At 35.8% G+C, this 21,688-nt stretch overlaps 1 protein-coding gene across 1 annotated transcript; it reads left to right on the plus strand.

Moving 5' to 3' along the window:
* Window positions 1-2,771: 2,771 nt before the first annotated feature.
* On the plus strand, window positions 2,772-21,483 carry LOC126978119 (transmembrane 7 superfamily member 3-like). The gene is made up of 9 exons (XM_050826855.1): window positions 2,772-3,167; window positions 3,660-3,989; window positions 11,233-11,492; window positions 14,148-14,319; window positions 15,743-15,910; window positions 16,948-17,100; window positions 18,851-19,111; window positions 19,899-20,055; window positions 21,341-21,483. Exons 1-9 carry the CDS (start codon window positions 3,098-3,100, stop codon window positions 21,405-21,407), a joined length of 1,638 nt encoding a protein of 545 aa, XP_050682812.1. The 5' UTR covers window positions 2,772-3,097; the 3' UTR covers window positions 21,408-21,483.
* The last annotated feature ends 205 nt before the right edge of the window (window positions 21,484-21,688 follow it).

The following is a 21,688-nucleotide window of genomic DNA, read 5'->3' on the forward strand; positions in this document are numbered from 1 at the left end:
ACCTTGGGTTAGTTTCCATAACTGGGTAAAATGATCGTAATGACCATTAGGTCTTATTAATACAACGCGTTGAGAGAAGAATGACTAAAAAGTATACATATTAAAGTAAATCTGTACATTTCTAATAATGTAAACATTACACTAATATAAAGTCTAGATAACAAAGAGGGATTTCGAATAAAACTAAACATAAAATGTAAAATTTAAGTATGCCAATAGTTTATTCGATTCTAAACGTGGAAGAGTTTTGTTCTGCAAACATCCAATTCCTAGAATGTACGTGGTAATGCTACAAAACACCAGGTCTTACCTAGTAAAAGGACCACTCCTTTTAGTTATCTGCCCCAATATCTTTTCTACGCTCCGCTCGTCGCCTTTTCTCGCTGCATCCAACAAATCCTGGCCTCTTCCCATGGCCCATTTATATATTAACAAACACTAAACAATCACAGTCTTCAATCATTTCAATTTTTTACACTAGATTTCACTACCTACTCACTACAAGTTACAACTTCATTGATCGAGTCGCCATATTTAGATTTTAATTTGACGTGAGTGCGCTCTAGCGGCTAGCTAGTAGCTATGGAATCGATATTTTATCATTCATGGGATTGAATGACGATTGTACTCAAAGACACATGAACGTAATATTATGATAAACTCGTGAAATATGCCTGAAAAAAGTGCTTTTCTCAGCATATTGATACAGGAATTATTATTGAAGGCGTAATTATAATAATAAAAAAAGCAAAGTGTGTTTTCGTAACCACCATGCAAGTTAAACTTTTTTGATACGAACAAATGAATAATCTCATACTGAAAATTTTATAATATAACCAAAATTAGTATATTTTTGGAATGTAATTATAATGAAACTGGTATATCGAATTGCCGTAATACCTCTATGTGTTTAAATATTAATAATCGCGTTATAAATTCGGAAATAGAAATTGCAAATGAATTTGGTAAATACTTCACCGAAATCCCAAACACGACCAAAGACCAAATCTCTTAATCAAAAACAGCACATGATATGTTAAAATTACACGTTCCAGTATCTTCCATTGATTATAAATTTAAGTATGTTAAAGGTTTAAATTAATTAGCTAACCTAAAAAATACCAAAGGTACGTATGGGGCCATTCGACTAATATTGTAAAATACATACTCGTCATTATAGCACCTGAATTAGCAATAATGTTTAACGAATGCATATATAAGGGTGTGTTCCCTGACCTCATGAAAAACATCAAAATTATACCTTTGTTTAAATCGGCAGTTCTTTTGACCCTGCTTATTTCAGGCCCATTTTAGTGCTGCATGTTTTTAGTAAAACTTTTGAAAAACTTGCTTCAGCACTTACAAATGCATTTTTGCAAATTATTGAACAAAAATCAATTTGGTTTCACCAGGGGCTTATCAACAATTAATGCGGGTACTAGAATAATTTAGTACATCTTCGACGCCTTGGAAGAGTCACAGGATTCATTGGACATTTTTTGTTATTTGTCCAAAGCATTCGACTGCGTCCACCAAGAAACATTACTCCTAAAACTAAAGCATTATGGAGAAAGAAATAGAGCCCTAAATCTGTTAAAATCATATTTAAGCGAAAGAGTTCAGATAGTTGATGTAAATGGCACACGGTCTTCGGGTAAACCTGTGGGAATAAGTGTTACGCAGGGTTCTATTCTCGGTCCTTTCTTGTTTCTTATATATTTTAACGATGTACCGTTTGTGGTAGATGATAGCCATGAGATTGTTTTGTTTGCTGATGATACTGCACTTATTTTAAAAGTGAAGCGACGTGCAGATATTGATGACGAGGTACACGATTCCCTCTGAAAGATAGTGCGTTGGTTTGAGACGAATAATTTGCACTTTAGAAGAAAAAAAACAAAGTGTTTACGGTTCATTACACCAATCACAGCGGAGATACAAACCAACGTACTTATAAATGGCCAGAGATTGGAACTTGTGGACACTACAGTCATTTAGGGTATCACGTTAGTTAAAAAGCTTCAGTGGGGTCCACATATTGCCCAACTAGCAGATAGACTCAGCTCTGCAGCATAAGCCATTAGAAAAATTAGAGAGTACACAAATGTTGCGACCGCTAGATTAATGTGCTTCAGTTATTTTCACAGCATCACGTATTTTGCATTATTACGGTATTTTACTATGGGGTGATGCCACTGATATTGATATAGTGTTTGCTCTGCAAAAGAGTGCTGGTTATGCTATATATGTGCTTGGTTATAGACAGTCTCTCAAAGAAAAATTTTAAGAAATAAATATTATCACTGTTCATTGTCAGTACATTTATGAAAATTTAATATACGTTCAAAAAATCGTCACCTTTTTGCTCTTAATAGTGATTTTCAGTATTATAACACTAGAAATAAGGGATTGCTTGACTAGATTATGATTATTTTATAGCAATAGCAATGACAGTATAATATTGTATATTTTTATTAAAAAGAGCGCAAAAAAAATTAATGCTGGGAGAGTTTCTGCCTATTCACCAATAAAATTTTAAACAAATGGAGTAAACTCAGAAATGTATAGATATGGCATATGTAATTAGTGGCATGTGCCAAATTTGCCGAAGCGAGTTTAGAATAATACCTACATCCTCTTTGTACACAATATAATATTGACAGTTGAGTATCGTGTCTGTCTAATGTCAATTGTAGTCACGCTCTCAAGTCATCAACCATCAAAGTCAAACCAAGATAACGCATTATAACGATAAGCCTTAGTGCTTAAATTCTCTTTGGGCATTAGTACGTACAGCAATGTTTTCGTGACGGTATCTGTAATTATAAATTAACTGATACTAATTGCAATCTTTGGACTAATTAAAGGGCAAGAACCTAGTTATTTCCACCATTTAAGGACAAGCTAGTAATACAATAAGCAGTAAAAAAATCCAGAAAAATGTGTCATGTTTCTCCTGTTCAAGTGTTATTGTTATTATTGTGTCCTGTACAAAAACAGCTGTTTGTGATAATATCTAATTATTGATAACAAATATTAAATTCCGATAAGAATTTAGATGAATTATTTCAACCTACACTGGACAAATTAGGAAATAATGATTACGACTAAGTTGGTTTTGATTATTACAATTATAAAACTGAAAATCGTATTATCTCAAACTCAAAGTAAGTACTTTTTTAAAAATTAGTAGGTAGTGTGGCAATATCTCGAAAAACAAAAAGAAAATAACAATATTAAACTATACATTGAATTCTATATTATTGTAGAAAATTTTCCCTATGATTTTATATGAAATGAATAATTTATAATTGACTGGTTAAAGTTTATATTAATTTTTACTTACAGTAATTAGTTTTGGGTTTTTATTTGGTACTTCAAACCATATTGATTGATTTATCCTTTCTTACAGCCCTTTAAATTTCACTACTTAGAGTCATTGCTTCCAGAATGTTCTTAATTATTTGATCAACCACCAATTTGAGCCATCTTAAAATAATACTTCTGTACTCTGCTGGAGCAGAGCATGTGCATTGCATTACTGTTCCTCTATTTCCTGATGGAATCTACATATCACATCTTGTGACAATGAGAGACCACAAATTTGATGTATGTTTTGTAATTAATGCATTGATTTGAACTTTTTTTTTCACTTCCAGATGCCATTTTGACAGTCTATTTAAACAAATCAACAACATGGGAAAATAAAGAATTATATAGTGGTTTTACAAAATTAAACAATAATTCAACATTAGAAGTAGATTGTGTGAATTTGAATTCAAATATCAGTTATGTCATATTCCAAGCACATAGTCATTTGTATAATATTACTTTATATAATAATACTTATGTGTACGGCTCATATGTCAAAGGCACAAACGTCGGCTTATACAGCAGCATCAAACCTACAATTGACACATTCTTTGTTATGAATTCAAATGCTATTGATCTTGATGTTTATATTTCAATTCATGGATATAGTGCAAAAGGTAATATGCTGCATGATAAGGATTGTTTATTATGATTATAGCATATTTTAATAAAGTGCTGTATTTTTTCAATTGACTTATGTCATAGGTTAATTATCAGATCAAATAATAAAAATACCCATTTTGCCCTTCCCTGGGGCGTAAAAAGCAAAGGGTGTCGTAAGAGGAGTCTAAGGCCTTTTTAAAAGTAGGAGAGTCACACTGCCGTCTTATGACATCAGTACAATCGGGCCAGACTCATCCGGGTTACTTACCTCACTCGCACAGAATACCGGCGTGAAATAGCGGCCTAGTCCCGATATGTTTCGTATAGGTTAGTATCGAGGACCGGAGGCCATAAATCGTTGGACGTCAGGAAGTCGAGCGGGCTGGATGGCATTTCTCCAATCGTGCTTAGAACGTGTGCCCCTGAGTTGACGTCGGTGCTAACGCGTTTATTCCGGCACTCTTATTCAAAAGGCGTAGTCCCTGACTCATGGAAGTCAGCCCTTGTCCATCCGATCCAATAAAAAGGAGACAGTTCGGATCCGGAAAACTACAGACCTATTGCTATGACCTCCCTGCTCTGAAAAATAATGGAGAGCATAATAAACCGCCAGCTCTTGGTATACCTAGAGGGTCACCAGTTAATCAACGACAGGCAGTACAGCTTTCGGCATGGTCGGTCGGCAGGCCTTCTGGTATACCTAACACATAGAGATGGGCGGCGGCTATTGAATGCAAGGGGGAGGGCCTGGCAGTCATCCTGGATATAGCGAAGGCCTTTGCTCGTGTATGGCCCAAGGCGCTCCTCTCAAAACTTCCATCATTTGGGCTTCCCGAGAGCTTGTGCAAGTAGACCTCCAGCTTCCTCACTGGGCGCAGCATACAGGTCGTTGTCGACGGACATTGCTCGAACCCGAAGCCCGTGAATGCTGGAGTGCCCCAAGGCTGTGTGCACTGTTTCTTCTGCATATCAATGATATGTTGGACACCTCCAACATTCATTGCTATGCGGACGACAGCACTGGTGATGCCGTATACACGGGCCATCCAGGTCTCTCTCGGGAAATCGTCGACCAGTGCTGGGAGAAACTTGTGTCTTCTATCGAGTCCTCTCTTGAGAAGGTCGCAATGGGGTAAATTGAACCTTGTCCAATTTAACCCCCAGAAGACTCAAGTTTGCGCGTTTACCAATAAAAAAACCCAATTCGTCGTATCAACGCTCTTCGACAACACTTCCCTTAAAGCCTCGCCTAGTATCGGAATACTGGGTCTCGAAATCTCGAGCGATTTCCAATTCCATGGCCATCTGGAGGGCAAAGCCAAACTGGCTTCGAAGAAGCTGGGCGTCATAAATAGACCACGGCAATACTTCAAGCCGGCCCACATTCTAGCGCTCTACAAAGCGCAGGTCCGGCCACACATGGAGTATTGTTGTCATCTCTAGTCTGGTGCACCCCAGTATCAGCTCCATTTGACCGTGTGCAACGTAGAGAAGTTCGAATTGTCGGGGACCCAGTGCTCTGTGAACGGTTAGATCAATTGGCGTTGCGTAGAGACGTCGCTTCATTGTGTGTCTTCTACCGCATTTATCACGGGAAGTGTTCCGAAGAGCTGTTTCACCTGATTCCTGCCGCCGAATTCCTTCTTCGCACGACACGCCACAAGTGAGGATATCATCCCCACCATCTGGATGCGGTTTTCAAGCAGCTTCCTTCCACGTACTACAGAGCTGTGGAATGAGCTTTCTTGTGCGGTGTTTCCGGGACGATACGACTTACATACTTACGACTTTCGACCGTTGACAGTTGTAGTGACAACACGCGGTCCGTATTTTTATAAAGTTTATAATAATTAGTAGTGGAAAATTTTCACCGTAAAAGTGTAAAGTTAGAAAAATAAGACATAAAAATCAAACAGTACAGTGTTCTCTTAATGAATTTGTGATATTGAACTAGATAATTTATGATTTACCTTGACGCTAACAAACAGCTGATTTGTGCGCAGCCATATTAAACAGCTGATTCAAGTTTCATAATTCATACCTCTGACTTGAAGTGTGTGTATTTTGGTTTACCTCAAACAAAGCACACCTAATTGTGAGTATCTTATAATTAGTCATATCAATTTCTATACATATTATTCTCCAATACTATGACAAATAAGTGTAATTCGTGTGGAAAGTTTGTGTCGTCAATGGATGGCATAAAATGTAACAAGTGCAATGTCGTTTTACATAAATTATGCAGCAGCCCTGATGCACGTAATAATCCTAAGTGGATGTGCAAAGCATGCAAATCCAAACACGCAAAATCCTCCCCTGCCAAAGATAAGCCGGCGCAAACGCATGATGATAAAACAATATATCAGAACGTTGAACAACAGCCGGAACATTCTCTTGTGCACGAAATGAAGATGCTTCGATCCGAACTTTCTAGTTTTCGATTAGAAATGTCCCGCCTGTCAACCCTTGTATCAACCTTGAGCACACGGTTGGATAGCGTAGAGGAGCGAGTGTCACAGCTGGAAGACGCTTCGTGTTCAATACAGGCGGCTAACGAGCAAGTCTTGCAAGATAGAAAAAGCATTGAGGTTTTGCAACAACAAATAAATGTATGCGACCAGGAGAATCTTTTAAATGACGTTGAGATCACCGGTGTAAACGAAAGCAGTGCAGAAAACTTGTTACACGTGACTATTACACTCGCTCAGAAGGTCGGAATTACTATAGACGAACGCGATATCGTGAACGTCTATCGTCGAGGAGCGCGACGCCTGACTGAGTCAACCACTGGCGAACATACCCGAGCGCGGCCGATCGTAGTGCGTCTCAGTCGCAGACATCTACGAGACGAACTACTGCATGCTGCTCGGGTGCGACGCGGTGCGGACACCAGTGGTACCGGAGTGGGAGGGGAGTCACGGCGTTTCTACATAAATGAACACCTGTCACACATGAACCGAAATCTTTTTTATTTAGCGCGGGAAAAGCTTGGAAGAAATAAAAACTGGCGTTTCATATGGACCCGGGGAGGACGAATATATGCTAGGCGCGAAAATGGTAATAAAGTATTAAACATTCGTTGTGAAAACGATATCGATAAGGTTTTTTGTATGTAAACAATTTAAAACTTGTTACTGATCTCTGTAATATAGCCTTTTCTTGTCTAGCTAATGTTACTATATTATTACCTCATCATTTAGTAGATTTTAACTATTTTTTGTGTATTAGTCGAGTATGTTTATTATTAATGTTATTCTTTAAATATTATTATTGTATACCATTGGATCTATGTAATATAGCCCCTTCGAGTCTCGCTAATGTAACCATATTATTACGTATTAGTAGGATTACCCATCATATAGTAGATATTAACTGTTTTCTGTGTATTAGTCAATTAAGTTTATTTTTAATTTTATTAATTAAATATTATTATTGGAAACCATTCTATATTAATCGGCTTGTTGACAGTACTACCAGGCAAATACTTTATTGCATTAAATTGGGTCCTTTTCTCAATGATAACATAAATGATGATTTCTAGAAAAAAATATCTTATAGTTGGTTTCATAAATATATGTTCTCTTGGCACTGGACACGAAGAACTTCATGTTGCTGTTAATCGTCATGATATTGATGTATTAGGACTAAATGAAACGTGGCTTAAAGACGGAGAAGAGGGTCGCGCGCCTATTTTTTCGAATTATCGGCTGGCCCATATTCCACGTTCTCAGCATATCCGCAGCCGCGGAGGTGGAGTCGGGTTCTATATAAAAAATAATCTTAAGACTAGAGTATTAAAACATCCCAGCTGCAATGATATCGAACAAATGTGGATAAGCTTAAGCATTGGCGGAAAAAAGCTTGTAATTGGCACTGGCTATCGTCCACCATGGCAGAACACTGATGTTTTTATTGGAGCGTTGCATGAGTCACTTATTAGTTTCTCTTGGGCTGACAACATAATCCTAGTAGGAGATTTTAATATCAACATCTTAGACCAAAATTCTTCAGGATACAAGAAGCTGATGGACTTTTTAGTCATCACGAATCTGTCACAACATGTAAACAAGCCGACACACTTTTCACTCCATGGGGAAACCTTATTGGATTTATTCTGCACCAATATGTCATTAAGGCGTGTTTCAGTGGAACACATTAGTGACCTAAGCGATCACTCTTTTATTTCGTGCGAAGTTAATGTAGCGAAGGAAAGGATCATTCCTAAACACATAATTTATAGACCTATCAAAGACATTGATCCAATCCTATTCGGTGACTTTATATCTCAAATTGACTGGGCGTCTTTTTCAGATGTTGAAAACTTAGACAGCTATGTTTCCAATTTTAATAACATCTTGCTTTCTATATTTGATATACTTGCTCCAGTAAAAATCATTAAAGTAAAAAATCATGACTATCCGTGGATCACGTTCAATATAAAGCAAATGATGAAACGTAGGGATGAAGCTTACCTAAGATCTAAAATATCAAAGAACAATGCACATATAATATACTATAAGGAATTAAAAAAAAATTGTTTTTGATGCCATTGATCGTGAAAAAAAATCCTATTTCAGTACCTACGTTAATTCAAATAAGAACAACCCGCGCACTCTATGGAAGACAATTAAAAAAAATATTAACATACACAGCAAAGGGGAATATGTACTTCCAGAACACCTGTGTATGGCGGATGAAATTAACAATCATTTCCTGGATGTACCTGGAAATAAAATTGCGCCTGCTTCTGAAATTGATTATTACCTAAATCATAAGAGAGGGGATTTCACGTTCTCCATTACAACTGTGTTAGAAACTGATATTCTTAAACATCTTCGAAGTTTACATTCAAATGCATTGGGGTGTGATGGAATTTCATTAGACATGTTAAAGTTATCTCTACCATACACAAGTAAGATTATTACAGCTATAATCAATCTCTCCATTGCATCTTCAACTTTTCCATCTGCTTGGCGTAAATCCCTTCTAACTCCGCTGCCAAAAATTACAAATCCTTCTTCCTTTAAGGACCTCAGGCCAATTAGTATTTTGCCATGTATGTCGAAAGTTCTAGAAAAAGTAATCTATGAACAGCTCAGAGGATTCTTAGAAAAAAATGACCTACTTCCACAGTTACAATCTGGCTTTAGAAAACATAGGAGCACGACTACTGCATTATTAGATGTGGTTGATAATGTTCTTGAAGCCCAGGACAGAGGAGAGTGTACCATTTTGATTTTATTAGACTTTTCCCGGGCTTTCGACTCAATTAACCACGAACTACTTTTAGCGAAACTCTCTTTTTACGGTTTCAAATCTGAGACTATTTGCTGGTTTAAAACCTTTATTTGTAATCGTTCACAAGTCGTCAACATTAGGTGTGAAAATGGTCTTAGCACTTGTATCTCTCGTTGCGCCCATGTTTGTAGAGGAGTTCCTCAAGGCTCAATTTTAGGGCCACTTCTGTTTATACTTTACACAGCGGATATCGCTAACTGTATAAAGAATTGCAAATACCATATCTATGCTGATGATATACAGTTGTATATATCTTTTAAAGTAGGAGATTTGAATTCTGCTCTTGCGAAATTACAGGAAGACCTAAATCGCATTTCTATATGGTCAAAAAATAACTGCCTTGAGTTAAACGCGAAAAAAACAAAATATATGATATTAGGAAGTAACCATCAAGTCAACACAACATCAGACCATAAACCCAAAATTTTTATAAATGGAGAACAAATAGACAGAGTCTCTGAAGCGCGCAACCTGGGAGTTGTATTTGACGAATCCTTGCGATTTCAAAATCACATTCTTGGTGTCGCGAAAAATTGTTTTTATAGGTTAAAGTTACTTTATCGCATCAGAAATTCGCTAAGCGTTTGGGTTCGCAAAGAGTTATGTGAATCACTTATTCTCTCTAAATTTAACTACGCTAATACAGTGATTGGGCCTAGGTTGTTGGTGGCTTCAAAAAAACTTATACAAAGGGTACAAAATGCTTGCACAAGATTTTGTTATGATATTCCTTACCGTGCACACGTAACACCCTTTTTGAACACCAACAACATAATGAAGATGGAATTACGTAGGCAATTTCAGTTTGCCTCGTTACTTTTTAGCGTGGTTAAGTACAGAATACCATTTTACCTATATAAAAGGCTTAGGTGGTTATCGGACTCAAATGAGAGTTATCAGACGCGTCACGGCAAGATTCTCCTTGAAGTGCCTCTACACGGTACCGCAGCATTTAGGGGTAGCTTTAAATACAGTGCCTCCAAATGCTGGAATGATTTGCCGCCACCTATTAAAGATCAAAAAAATTTGTTCTCCTTTAAAAACAAACTGAAATCTTTTCTATTAGAAAAACAAAAATGTTCAGAGGCATAAAATCAAAAATAAACAGCATGAATAAATAAAATAAAAAATCAAAATATGTCTTATTTAATAAAATTAAAATAAAAATATTTTTAAACTCGATTTCCAATACAATCTTTTAGTTTCTTTTATTTTATTTTTTTACTATTTTTGGATGGTCACTTTTAAGACCTATAACAAAAGGAACCGTGTTGTCTACAGCTACTGTCAACGAGTCGACTTGGTAGGTACCTACTGAAAATCAGTACTGGAAATCATTTCCAAAAATACTGAGTGGGTGTCCTTTTCATGACCCAGTATTTTTTTTTTATTTGTTAATATAACTATGTATATATGTTTTGTGATGTCATGAATAAATGCATACTTTACTTTACTTTACTTTACTTTACTTTACATACCTTAAAAAAAAGCGCGTACACCTTCCTTAAAGGCCGGCAACGCTCCTGTGATTCCTCCGGTGTTGCAAAAGAATGAGGGCGGCGGCACCTAACACCAGGTGACCCGTACGTTCGTTTGTCCTCCTATTCCATAAAAATAAAATCAGCTGCTCATGGAAATCAGCAATACCAGAGGTCAAGAGATGAATTTCCAGCCTTTGACATGGGAGTATGCTCTAGACTCTATGCTGAATCATGTGGTGTTTAGTTAGACCTACACAGACTCCCAGCAAAACTTTGAATCACGCTGACCTAAAAAAATTCCTTATGGTAAAAATAATGCATCAATCAATAGGTCTAAACACAATAGTTGGGGGTCATACCACATGCCAATTTGTCTTAGATTTTATAACTAAGACAAATTATAAATATAATAAATATGAGGAACTGTGGATGACCTAGTTACCAAAGTTTAGGAAGTAAATTAGGAATTTTGTTTAAGATCCTATCCCTGGTGGCTGCAATGCAGAATTCTCCGTACCAATATCTCCATTTCTCCAAACCAAATATAACAAAGATTATGTCCTTGTTGATGCGGGGTTTCCTCAAGATATTTTAGATAAAAATTGTAATTCTCTTGAAAGAGTAAGAGTGGCCTTCTATCAAATGTACATATATGAAAGAAATTTTAGTAAAGAAGCATACTTTGATGGCATACAGAAAATGATGACAATGGAATACATTAGTGACAATGGAGTGTTTGTAAGTCTTCCATTTCAAGATTTATACAGCTCTTAAAATATAATTATTGCTTTATATATATCTAATCTAATACACTAGCCTGCAAAAGTAAGTATCACACTTTTCAAATTAAATTTTTTTCTTAACTATAGAAGGTAGAGATTTAAGATTAAAAACGTTTTGTTGCAAATTTTATAGGCTTTAATTCTTAGAAACTAAAATTATACATTAGTAACATTTTTAACTTAAAAAAGATAAAACAATGAAAATAGACATTTTTAGTTTAGTGTAAAAAAATTCAACTAAAATGTATTACTTACATGTTATTTATTTTTTAATAACTGGTATTGCCTCCTAGAGCTCTGATTTCAGCTTCGAGGCGGTTTGGCATACTGAACACCGAGGTTCGGAGCCGATGTTGGGGAATATTCTCCCATTCTTCTACCAGGGCCTGCTTTAGTGCACTGAGGGTAGTAGGTGGTGGTCTGCGATTTCTGACTAGCCTCCCAAGCTCATCCCAGGCGTGTTCAATTGGGTTGAGATCAGGACTTCTTGATGGCCAAGCCATCACGCTGATACCGACCTCCTGAATATACTCTTGTACGATATGAGCCGTGTGTGGCCGGGCATTATCATGCATTAGCATCAATCCATCACCCATATTTGCTAAATACGGCCCTGCATACTCATTGAGAATCTCTTGAGCATATCTTTGCCCAGTGAGGGTGCCATTTTCTATGGCTAATAGCTCTGTGCGACCTTCTGAAGATATGCCAGCCCATACATGTACACTGCCTCCACCGTATTGGACTCTTTCTGAGATGCAGGCTTGAAGGTATCGTTCACCAGGTCGCCTGTAAACACTTCGCCTTCCATCAGAAGTGTAAAGGGAGAATCGAGACTCATCTGCAAACAAAATTCTTGACCATTCTTCTTCATCCCACTGCATGTGTTCACGGGCGTATCGCAGTCTCGCAACTCGAAGCTGTCTCTCGAGTTTTGGGCCACTCGCTGGTCTTCGGGGTTTCAAATTTGCTTCAGCAAGTCTTCTTCTCACTGTACTGTCACTAATGTAGTCCCTCCGGGTCTGAAGTAGCTGTTGCTGGACTACAACTGCATTTTGGTGGCGATTTCTTTACACAGTGGAAATAATATAACGATCTTCTCGGGCACTGGTACACCTGGGTCTGTCATTACAAGGTCTCCTCAGATGGTGTCCAGTCTTTTCGTACCTTCGCTTTACCTTCTGGACCGTTCGTACCGTCACACCCACCAGAAGGTTACCGACTATAAAGTTTTTATGTACAAAATTAAATTCTCTTTGGAGTCCTTTTTATTTCGAAAGTATATCTTGTGAACTTAAAACGTTATCCCAAATTTTAAAAGTGTGATACTTACTTTTGAAGGCCAGTGTATATAAAATTCTCATGTTGCGATGTTTGCAACCAAACTCTCCGAAACGGCTAGGTCTGAGCATCGGCCAACATCTCTTTTTTTCTACCCAAATTTATTTTATTCATTTATATGGCAGTACAACGTTTGCTGGGTCAGATAGTATAATATATATATCAATGGACGAGCATGGGTTTCACTTGATAGGTGACTTTTGCCATTGTTGCATATATTCAGTTTAAATTTTAAGTGTGGTACTCACAAGTCAGGGCCACGTTCACTTAGTGTAATTGGATTGTGTCTTCTTCGCAATTCATCAAGTAGATATTGACTCGGGTAACTATGCATTAACAGCTGACTTTAGACGTCCCGATCTCGTATTAATTGTGTAATGTGTGAGCTGTCCTCTAAATATGCGCTCGGTAGCTGTCCTATAAATATGGACACAAAAGAAATCGGAGTTTCTTATTTTCGGTAATTAATAATTATTTTCTATTGCCATATTGTAATTGTGAATATTCAGAAAATAAATCGTATAATATTTTCTCTTATTCATTTGCAAATTATGAGCATGAAAATGGCGCAATATAATTCTCGGCTTGTTCTATAATATTCTATTTATTATAAGACAAGCTCACAATATTATGCTTATTATTCTATTATTGAATTGAACAAGAGGTGTATTTTTAAATAATATAATATCTTTGCTTAACAAATACCTCCCCGTTTCCACAAGTTTCGTTTCATTTTAATGTCATCAACCTTAAAATGTCTCGTTTATTGAAAATTTATACCGCACCAATTTATGCCCATGTATATTTTCTTTCTTTCCTTAATATGGGTGTATCGATACAGTTTTGTTAATATCCATTCTAGATTTTTTACGATTTTCATTTTGTTCTAATATTTTTCTTATGTCCAGCCTATGTATATTATACTATTGTATTTCTATGCTTTTTTTTATTAAATAGGGTTATTCAGCAAGGTAAGTCTTTTTTACAATATAATAGAAAAAGATGATTGATTTGAAACTTGAAGAATTTGTTTTAATTTGTCGGTTATTTTACCACAATTTATTTTAAGAGGAGCAATGACGTCCCTTGGAGTGTACCAAATTTTTCAATCAGTAAATGCTATTCAAATTTAAAATATAATGCAGCAATTTTTAGTACTTATATCTGAATAAAACTTTTTTTTGTACAAGTGTTAAAAAATATGACTAAACAGATTATAGTGAGAAATAACTTAATCGAAAGCTATTGTTAGTTCACTGTTTTATTTTAGATACCTGATAATGGGTTAAATATGCGTCGAATGCTAAGTGCTTATCCTGGCACTGGGTCAATTTATGTCGCCGTTGCGTTCAGTGTTGCAAATAAGAGCGCATATTCTGTGTATGTCCCTACTGTTACATATGCATGTTCACCGTTGGAAGAAAATGGATGTGTAATTTTTGGTGAGTTATAAACAGACATATCTTTTAAAGAATATAGTACAAATGCTTGTCAAAACGTTATGCCACTGTAATCACAAGAGCGTAACTCGCATTTTAGATGTTTAGCTACGAGTTATATTTTGAGAGCATATTTTCGTATCGTCTTGGAAGACTGGTAAGCAAGTCAATAGCAATATTCATTCACTAAATTTTATTTGTGGTTATGTTTACGTTGTTTTAGTTTGAATTTTGTATAGTTGGACGTTCGAAGGCCCTTACTCAACAGGTGAAAGTAATCGTTGGGTATTTAGTGTATAGTTTTTAATATTAATTGCAAGGGCTAAGTTTCGTGTGAAAGTAGAAAGTATAAATATTTGCCGTTTTAACATCAATTGTTTGTGTATTACCATTTTAGTTTACAGTCCACTGAATGTAATTTAGAAAGCATTTAAAAGATCTGCAGATGCGGTCCGTTACTTATCTTTTACGATGTGTCCAAAGGACGACCATTTAGCATTTCAAATAATTATATAGCTTCCTTTATAAAGAATAGGTTCAGAGAAGATAATAAAAAGAAAAATTAATACGTACTCGTACTGAACAGGGCGTGAAGATGCCATAGATATTGTTTTAAGCATCTATTATTGTAAAATTTATCTTTAATGTGTTTTGTTGATTTGTGTTGTTAGAAAATAAATTGCACAAGTGGTTGAGGCGCGGAAATCGGTTCGGGAACGGTGAACGGTAGCAGGGATATAAATGAGTATAGATACCTTTGTATTTGTGAGCACGGACACACGCATCTAAGACGCTTCTACCATCCGTTTAAGAGTAAACTCCTCCACGATACAGGAAGAAAGAATGTTATTTATATAGCGAGTTCTTGTATAGTATAGTATAGTCCGTCTCTCAATAGTGTCGATAGTATAGTATCGTTGCTGCCGCCACATAGTTCAACAATCGGTCTCTTGGCCTCACTTGTTTCATACAGTTTTAGTTTGTTTTAATCGATCGCCACGAGGCATCCCCTCTCTTGGCCGATTATAGTAGCCTGTCCATTTCAAATTTAATATTTTACTTAAAGTTAGATTTTGTTTGCTTTTATATTTATTTGAGTTCGGGGGACATCAGTATAGTATTTATGTTAATTGTAAAAAAGTGATCTACCCAGTCCATGTGTACCAACATAGTGTATCAATCTGTAAACATCGCCTAGATTATATTTGTGTGTGTGACGTATTAGTATATTTTTTTAGGTTTAACCTTAAAGCAAATGATGTTATAGGTACATATATATATTTTAGGATAAATTTACTATTATACAACTATAATACCAACGCCAAGGGCCTTTTATCGTATGTGATATTAAGCATAGTTATAAATTTCTCAGAGTGTTGTTCCGTATTTAAATACGATAATCTTAAGATTGCAAATTTTGTTACAGACGATGCTCTCTCGCAGTTGCTATGTGCGTCTCTACTATTTATTGGTACATTTATCTGCTACTTCGGACACAGGTTCTTTAAGACTGAAATGTTTCTCGTAGGCTTAGCGAGTGGCGGTATTGTCACATTTATACTTATATCTTTGATAGCAGACTTGAATAGACCAGGTGAGAGATTTACACAAATAGTTATTATATTATACCTACCTAATACTTAAAAACATGTTAATAGTATCGCAAAGCACTTAGGTCAGTCAACGTAAGAGTGTGATGAGGGATGAAGGTACATGATATTGTTCCCATTAGATACCTAAAAACACTATCTATATACTATATCAAATTCTTTACTGGACTTTGCAAAAAGCGCAATGTCTTTTGTTCCTAATTAAATAATGAAAATAATAGATAATGAAATAACAAATTAAAACATTTAATGTAATCACTATTCTATTTTCTATACAAAATCCGCTTTGAGAAGTTCCGTTTGTCAAAATATAATTTTTTACCCTTGCTATCGGACTTCTATTAGTATAATGTGGACTCATAGTTTAAATTGTATTTTCTTTAACTTTATTTTGCCTCAAAAAAGTAATGATGGTGATTTTATAATGTTGCGTTCAGTAGAAACTTAAAGCGCTTTCGCATATCGGTGAAGACACGGTCCGAAGTAGTCGTAGAACTATTTATTTCTACGCTTGACGGAAAGAAATCGGATGAGGGAAGCCGGATCTAGTGCGTAAACTACCATAGAAACAGTTCTACGACTATTCCGGATCGTGTTTTCAAGGATTCGGGTAATTTTTTTAAATAATGGCTATTAATAATAATAATAAAGCTATAGTAGATACCTGTTATTAGAATGTAAAGTTTTGTTTTCGAACAATTCTGAATAGAAGTTAGGTTAAGAAATGTCTCTAGGTACTTAGAGAAATTTATTGGACGACTTATAAATTTCAGTATTTCTTATACGATTGAACATATGTGAAGGTTTTACGTGTTAAAGATGCGTGCTATATGCTTCGAATGTGATCAAGTGTATTTTATCTCTTTTATGATCAGCTACACAGACAGTGACAACAATATAGGTGTGTGTTTTACGCATTGATACGATGGAATATTTTAGAATTTATGCAAATCTACGAAAACCTTTCCTTTTACGGGGGTAATTGCATATTATATTGCCTAATTCTTTAACATTTTTGTAGCTCTACTTGGCGCGTCCTTGCTATGTGGAATATGTTTTGGCTCGATGTGGTTGTTGTTTTATTGGTTGTACGGGATACCTCTCGTATCAGTGTTTCTAGCGACACTCAATGTTGGGTTTTTGTTCTCCGCGTTAATTTACCATGGATTACCGGGTAAGAGCAAATGAAGAAAAATAATCATTTAATTTGAACTAAATAAGCAATCAAAGATAAGAATGATTTGATATCTTAAAAAAATATTTTTATCAGTCAAGAAATATTGCTATAAATTAGTAATTTTTTTTATGGATGAGTAGGACAAGCGTGCATTCTGGTCACATCATAAAAAGTAATAACCGCAGCCCAACTTACCTGCAACCCCAGAGGTATCAGCTTTTTTGAAGGTCCCTATCGTATCTTCCTGATGGCAACACCACCAAAAGGTAGCTCATTCGTTAACATGGGTGTACATGGTAATTTTATTAAATAATTATCTTATTTTTAATCCTATATAAGTCCTATAAAATCCTAAAAAGTGTCGTATCTTAAAATTCGATATTAAAATTTATTGTTTGAGATTATTTATTGTATGAGAACGTAAAGTAAAAGTAGAAGAGAATGACCCAACAGTGTTGGACTTGTAAGTGAGTAATACCTGATGTTAAGTCATCATCACCGCCTATAAACTCTTTCAACACCCGAGGAATCACAAGAGCGTCAACTGCCTTTAAGGTCGTATAGTCCTGGAAAAACCGCGCAAGGAAGCTAATTTTACGGCTGTAGATACATGGAGGAAAGTTCCTTTTTGAAGTCTGCTGACAAGTATGGATGTTTGATATAATATTTGTTGTACTATGTTATTTGAATATATCAAAAAGAACATTAAGGAAATAGTAGATTTTACAACGAGTGCACAAAACGAACCATTTTTTTTCCGAGACTTTTAGCAGCCCGAGCCGAAGACGAAGGCTGATATTAATGTCGAGGATAAAAAGGTTTTGTGAACCAGTTATAAACTCTGCTTTTCATTTCGATTGCGAGGAAATAAAACAGTAGTATAACATGGACATCTTTAACAATTTTAGCAAATTTGAAGAAATTAATAAACACACGAAAAAACAAGACCTGTTTCCCGCCGCTTTTTTTTAATCGTTAACGTTAATCTTGATATTAGGCTTGGGCTGCAGACCTATACAGCCTACTATTAAATTAATTTTGTAATATATATATTTTTTTTAATTTATTAAATAACCTACTATATTAAAATTAAAATTTTAATATCTATTATGTCTTAAAAAACACATGAGGCAAATAAATTAAAGTAAATATTATAAAATAACAAATTCTATTTCTGAACTTATTATTGTGTTTGGCTGTATGGCTCATTTTCTTTGCCTTAATATAGATACCTTAATGAGTAGATCTTTTTGTGCACTTGTGCACACCATTACCATTAGCTGAACGTCCTACTCTTCTCGTTGCTTATTGTCATAAGACAAACTTTAATAGAACTAAACTAGGTTTCTGCTTGTGGGAGGCTCCTTTGCACAAGATGCCGGCAAGATTATGGGTACCGCAACAGCAATAATATGTAAGCAGTATTGTGTTTCGATCTAAAGAGCGCCGTAGCTAGTGCAATTACTCAGCAAGTGAGATTTAACATCTTATGTCTCAAGGTGACGAGCGCAATCGTAGTGCCGCTAAGAAAATTATGGGTTTTACAAGAGTTCTGAGTGGCTCTGCATTGTAATGGGCAGGGCGTATCAATTACCATCAGTTGAACGTTCTGCTCTTCTCGTCCCTTTCTGTCATAAAAAAGGCACCTTCGAAAAAAGCACGTACGTCTAAAAGAGGTAACGCAGAATATTGGAGGCGATGATCACTCATATTATTATATACATCACTAATTAAACAAAAATTTTAGGTGGCCACCGAGCTCTGGAAGACGATGCCAACTTTTGGACTCTATTTATAGTACTCATGCTGTTGACATCCCTAGTGCTTGTGTCAATGACTTTCGTTTCAAACATACTCTGCTGCTCCTTGCTAGGTGCTTATGCGGCTGTATACCCTATCGACTACTATTTAGGGTCTAATTTGAAATACATTATAATCAATACCGTGCGCAGGGCTGTCGTTCCGAATTTTAACCATGCTGTTTTGTCCCCACCGTTTGAATGGAGAGGTTAGTGTATTTTTACTTATCTACTGACTAACAAATCAATAAATTTAACGTATAACCTTACTGTCTTTTATTATTCTCTATTCTATTCTTCTTACTGTGGCTTTTAATTTTAAGATCAGTGTAAAAAAAGTTTTATGTTAGACTGTAAAGGACACACACAATTAAAATTATTAAATATAAGTAATTAGTGATATTTACAACTTAATCTTATTTTGTTTTAATATATATACACAAAATATTTACAAAAGGAGTGATAACTAGGGAGAGGAGGCATTTAAATGAAGTTGTGCGGGGTACTGACTTATAGTTATTATAAAATCTATTTGGATTTCAAAATCATTTATTCATTGAGTCTTAAAGTCAAATGTCATTTTTGACACTTTATAAATTTCAAAGAATATACATATTATATTTTATATTTACTACCACTTCGGAAAAAAATGACTTTTTTGATAATAAGAATTAAGATAATTAAGATACCTACTCATTTCAAATTAATATTTACAACTTCAGTCAATCTATCCGAGTTACCATTACGATAGACGCGTCAATCCCAATGCACTGTTAAGAAATAATATTTAAAATTAGTAACTCCTGTGTGGAAGCACCTTAAGAATTCGTCGAATTGATTATGCTGCTGTTTTTCATAATTCCGGGAATAGTTCAGTCAGGCAATTGTTTTATTATTTATTTATTACAAGGAACATAAGGATAATACCACACAATAGCACTCTATAAAGTATAACCCACTAGTTGTTTGAAATTAACAATTAAAAATCTTTTACAGATTCTCTCGTTACATTACTGTGCGTCGGATTAGCAATATCTGGGTTCCTAGTACAACACTATCAGAACTATGGTAGACCGCCATTCCCTCCCCCACCTAGAAGTGTTAGACCGGTTCCAGTAACTATATATGGAGCAACAGTTCCATCTACTGAACGGTAAGTCTGAATAAATCAATCAAATTTATCGCAAAAATTAAAACGTGTGCGTCTCGGGACGCCTGACAGAAGTGATAACTTAAACTAATCTAAGTAGAACTATTTAATATTGAAATTGTTTAACTTGAGAAAAGCTTAAGTTATTACTTAAATTGTATGTATATTAATGTGATTATGTAAGTAAAGGTTATTTATTAATAAAATCCATCATCACCATCAGAAAGTGAAGCCAGACAGACTGGCGCCGTAACGTGTTACGTTACGAAGCGGTTTACCCTCCCATAAGAAGTTATCACTTCAAAATTTATATATTGTCAAGTCAATATTAATCCCAATGATGCTCATTACGTGGCGAGAGACTGAAGAACCAGGCTCCTATAGTAGAAGTAGCTAAATTGGCTGTGTTTGTCCGGAATACTACTGAGGTGCATTTGTACTGTTGGGTTTTAAATGATGTAATTAAGTAAAGGCACACTTTATCTTAAATCTAACGATGTGGGCGCAGCGTGATACCATTGGGGTTGTACTGCAGTGCGCTAAGTATTTCGTCGTTTACTGGTGCCTTTCGACTAGGATCAAGATTTTTTATGGAAGAGTAGGACAAACGAGCGCACCGGACACACTGATGTTAAGTGATCACCGCAGCCCATGCTCTTATTCAACACCAGAGAAATCACAAGGGAGTTGCCGAACTTATAAAGCGTCGAATAAAGACGTCCACTGCTGGACACAGATCGCCATGATGATCGGTCCTGCGCTGCCCTCATCCAACGTATTCAGGAGATCTTGACCAGATCGTCGGTCCATCTTGTCCAATTTACCACCAACACTACGTCTTCCGGTACGTGGTCGCAATTCAAGGTCTTCTGCCCACCTGCTGTCCGTCGAACTATGTGCCTTGCCCACTAAAAAAAAAAAAAAAAAAAAAAAACAAAAAACGTACATATGAGTTTGATAAGCGAAAACACATTGGTACTTGGCGGGGGAGGATAGAACCGGGGACTCCATTGTGAGAGTCAACAGCCGCTTGTAATAAGCTGTAATGAACAATACCATTAAATTTTGATCTTACACTTTTAAACAAATATCTCGGACTATTGATTAAGCCTTCCACAAACATAGGACGACGGTGATCTCAAGGGAACCTACAGATCTGTCTTCTCTTTCACTCGCCTCGCTTGTGCACATAGTCTTTCTCTTTCGTTAAAAGAAACAAATGCTTATGAAATAATTTGTATCATCACAGCAGAGTTCACAAATTCACAATTATTTTATAACTTTTCAGACGTCCTGTAACATCACGAAATTCCCGAAGCAGGGTAATTACGGAGAGGACAGCGTTGTTGGCTTGAACTGAAGATATTTTAAGAACAAATGTACCTAAGCATGAAATAGTTACCTTATGTTCAAATATATGTTTCTTTTAAAGGTTTGGTTTATATGACTCATAAGTGTTTTAAAGCACAATGAAGATTAAACCTTAATTGAGTTGGATATACAAACGTCAAAGTCTCGCTACCCGTGGGGCATAGTAATGTCTGTGGTAGATACCGCACTAACAGAACTTGTAGGAAGCTGAAACTCATAACACGCGTATAATATTATCTTTATAATTTCTACTCAGACTTCAACT

The sequence above is a fragment of the Leptidea sinapis genome, chromosome 47, assembly GCF_905404315.1.
Source record: "Leptidea sinapis chromosome 47, ilLepSina1.1, whole genome shotgun sequence".
Classification (NCBI taxonomy): domain Eukaryota; kingdom Metazoa; phylum Arthropoda; class Insecta; order Lepidoptera; family Pieridae; genus Leptidea; species Leptidea sinapis.